The following is a 3,849-nucleotide window of genomic DNA, read 5'->3' as shown; positions in this document are numbered from 1 at the left end:
TCGGATATATCTATGATCCGACAGAGTCTCCACCCCCGTCTCCACCCTCCAATCCCGAACACGGCGGGCTAGGGCGATGGACGCGAACGTTAAGTCCACGATCGACTCGCCCCGTTGCCGCACGCACGTGCTCTCCGATCCGCTGTTGATCGTCGCGAGCCCCAGTGACACGGCCCACTCCTCTAGCACCTCTCCTCGGGCATCGGTCGCAGGGGAACCCCAAGCCGTGGATTTGGCATTGAAGTCCCCCGCAACTATCACCGGTCTCGGTGAAACCTGCCCGACCAGAGCCCCGACCTCAACCAGAAGTTGCTCAAACTCGGCGAGACTCCGGTTGGGAGAGGCGTAGACTCCCACGAACGCGCTGTTCTGTACGATGGCGGCCACGCACCCTCTGCCTTTGGCGACCCAATCGATCGCAGGGGCGCCGGCGATAGCGGGAGCGACGATGGAAATCACTCCCTCGTGGTCGGATACCCAGTCGTCCCGTAAATGAACGACGTAGGGCTCCGCCACCACTGCCACTCCGATTTGCCACTCCGCCATGCTCTGGACTAGGAGGTCCTGGGCTCTGGCGGAGTGGTTCAAGTTGGCCTGGAGACAACGCAGGGCCATTAGTGTGCGGTCTCCATAGGCTCCTCAGTCCTTAGGGACACGGTGACGGGCCCTTTCGTCACCGCACCTCCCGTTCTTTTGACAGGGCGAGCTTTGCTGCCCTGGCACGCCTTACTGCCCAAGGCGTGCGTCGCTGGCTTACCGGCCGCTGAGCACAGGATGCAGTTCGCTTCAGCGGCAGTGCATTCTCGGGCCTTGTGGTCGGGTTGGCCGCAGCGGAAGCACAAACGGCTGCGGTCCACGCCCCTGTCACAAACGGCCCCCATGTGGCCTCCCTCCAAACATTTATAACAGCGGAGTGGCCTCGGCTCGAGCAAAAGCACCCGCGCCGAGATCCACCCCACTCTTATTCTGCCAGACACCAGAATTTTCTTGGCCGCCGCGACTGGACAGCTTAGCCACAGCGACCTGCAGCCGTTGGCGCCCCGGACAACCACGCCCGGCCTTATAGCACCCTCGGAGCAACCTCCTTCTGTGGCCACCGCTGCCACCACCTCCTCCGACGTCACTGAGTCGTCCAGATCCATGACTCTGATCTCGACGCATTTCGTCGGTCGATGGACCTGGACCTCGTCCGGACTCAGGACGTCGCGGAGCTTCGCCGCAAGGGCATCCGCCGACTTCTCCGCGTCGACGGTGCCCGGCGGGATTTCGAGCATCCGCGCTCCAGTGGCCGCTGTCCTGAAGCGCACCGCAGTCAAGCCGACCTCGCTCAGCTTGATGCGGCTCTTCGCTTGTTGCAGGACAGTTTCGTACTTCAGGCCCTTCTCCTCGGCACCGGGCTTCAGGGTGATGGTGATCACCGCGGTGCGAGGAGAGCGGAGTTTCCTTTCTGGACGCTTCTCCTTCTTCCCTTTTCTGGTCGCCGTTGTCAATCCCGCTGCCGCCTTAGGCTTCTTGGGCGGCTTGCTCGGCTGTTGGCGAACAACAGCCGCCCAAGATGTTCCGGAGCTACCCGGCCTCGACGCTGGCGGAGGAGCGGTCTTCTTGGCCGCAGCCGCTGCCGCCTCCTGGGCAGCCATGCTGGGCCGTTTCCCCTTCTTTTGGCGTCGGGCCGTGGCAGAGCTCGCGACCGTGTCCGCGGCTTTGGCAGTGGGCGGTTCGACCGGTGCCGTCACCCGCGGTGTCGCAGTCGCAGCTTCTGCCGCCTTGCGGTCTGCGGCCAGCGGAGGCCGCAGCCGAGGCTCCGGAAGGAGGCGACGCTCGATGCCCTCCATCCGGGCGTTCAGCATGTTGCTGAACTGCTCCCGGCTGCACCGCAGCGCCTCCTCCATAATCCTCTTCAGGTTTTCTTCGCTCTGTTCTGGCTTCGCTCGCATCTGGGCCACCTCTCTCCGGAGCTCGGCCAACTGGCCCGAAAGCTGTGCGTTGGCAGCTTCCAGGCGGGCCACCTCCTCAGACATGGTCAGAGCCCTGAGTTCCGCCACCGCACCTTTGATGGTGTCGGCGGCAGTCTTCAGAGCCTTGACGAACGTACCCTTCAGGTTGCCCGATTTGTCGGCAACCTGGAGCACCACGTCGAGCGCCTGCTGGACGGTCGCGTCCAAAGCGGCGGACGTCTTCGGTGCATCTTCGGTATGTGACTCTGCTTGTCGGTTCCTAGAGCGGGCCGCTCTCTCCTCTAACGCCAACTTGGCCGCCTCATTATAAGCGGCCAGCGTGTCTTCGGCCTGGAAGCGATCCTCTCTAGTTTTGGACTTCGCTTCCTGGAGCTCCGCTCGCGATTTTCCAAGACCTACGTACTTTCCATGTGTGGGCGGCCGGCCACGCCCTCTCTTATTAGCAGGTTTCAGCCACCTGCACGCTGAGGATTCTGAGTTTTCACTCAGCTGCTCGCTCGCGTCACTCTCGGAGCCAGAGCAGCTATCCCCAGCGTGGGTCCGCTTTTCGCCTTTTCGCCGTATCGCATCCTTGTGTGGAATATCCACAGACTCCACCGTCATCATGCTGCACACCGACGAGTCCGACTCGGAGAGTCGTTCAGGTCGGGCAGCATGTCCTTTATCCGCGCCAAGGTCTTCGGTATCGGTGTGCGCCTTCGGGGCGCCCACCTCCACCGCCATATCGTCGTTGTCCGTTCGTTTTGCTGATCGGTGTCCTTTGTGAGTTTTTATTTTTTGAATATCCATAGCTAATCCCACGAGTAAGGGGGAAGTGAAGGTCCGTCCAGGTGGTGCCCCCTGCACCTGGATAAGCCTTGCGTAACTCGTCAAGGGTGTCGGCCGGTACCCTGACGAGGATCGCAGTCACGACTGAACCTCCCATCAGCCATGCATCCCCTCGCGCTGCGTCGCCACTTGGGATTCGGGGTAATTTTTATAGAGGTTTTCTTCCTCGCAGTCCGGCCGGTTAAGGCAAGACCCGCGGTCCTGCACGAAGCCGCGAGACATGTCCACGACACCTCACTGTGCAGGATTACGCGCTACTCCTTCGGTCTCCGAAGGCCAAAAGACCTCGAAGACTCAGCACAAACAATGCTATGTACACGATATTTACAAATTTTAAAATAAAATTACCCTACACCACAACAGACTTACTCCCTAATATATACAAATTAAAAAGTATTTACACCAAAACACGTAACGAAAAGTATCAAATCAAAATAAAACGAAACAAGACGTTACAACACTAACCCCCCCTTTGCCACGAAGCCGCTCGCACAGTCCACTCTGCCAAACAGAGAAGCACCAGGAGCGGTCCGTGGCATCCCTCCGCGTCAGTCTTAGCCGTTGCCGACGAAAAAGTCGTCGACACCGTTGCCCAGGGTACGCCACGAGGAGGCGACTGACATGTACCCCAACCTAACCTAACCTAACCTAACCTAACCTAACCTAACCTAACCTAACCTTTTTTTTTTTTTTTTTTTTTTTCGGTTGGAAAATCCTCGATGGAGTCCCTCCGCCCCGGGGGAGGGGCGAAGGGGACTGTCAGACTCCTACTGACTAAAAACCAACCCGTGTCCTCCAGGTACCCGTGCGTCGGAAGGGCGGGAATCGCCGAAGCATTCGTCGCTACCCCCCCGACGGGTATTGGCTCGCCAGGTGGTCGGGCGAGCCCCGTCACCCACTGCGGCTGTCACCCCGGCCGCAGGACTCCATCACGAGGCGCGCGCGCGGAACACGACGCCGCCGCCTCGAGGCCTGCTGCTGATCGGACGACGAGACGCCCCGAGTCTGTCGTCCGCAGGCCACGCCCTAGGGTGGTCGAAGGTCGGCCACCCTACGACGCCCAGTT

At 60.4% G+C, this 3,849-nt stretch overlaps 1 protein-coding gene across 1 annotated transcript; it reads right to left on the bottom strand.

Annotated features, from left to right (window-relative positions):
• Window positions 1–261: 261 nt before the first annotated feature.
• Window positions 262–2,880, bottom strand: LOC135193839 (uncharacterized; the record flags this gene model as incomplete). The annotated part of the gene is made up of 5 exons (XM_064217931.1): window positions 2,757–2,880; window positions 2,121–2,713; window positions 955–2,078; window positions 731–861; window positions 262–518 (listed from the first exon to the last, which is right to left on the bottom strand). Coding segments are annotated over exons 1-5 (2,229 nt in total), but the record flags the coding sequence as incomplete, so codon positions are not given.
• Between the last annotated feature and the right edge of the window lie 969 nt (window positions 2,881–3,849).

Source organism: Vanessa tameamea, chromosome 19 (genome assembly GCF_037043105.1).
Source record: "Vanessa tameamea isolate UH-Manoa-2023 chromosome 19, ilVanTame1 primary haplotype, whole genome shotgun sequence".
In the NCBI taxonomy this organism is placed as follows: domain Eukaryota; kingdom Metazoa; phylum Arthropoda; class Insecta; order Lepidoptera; family Nymphalidae; genus Vanessa; species Vanessa tameamea.
This window is presented reverse-complemented; position numbering and strand designations above follow the sequence as displayed.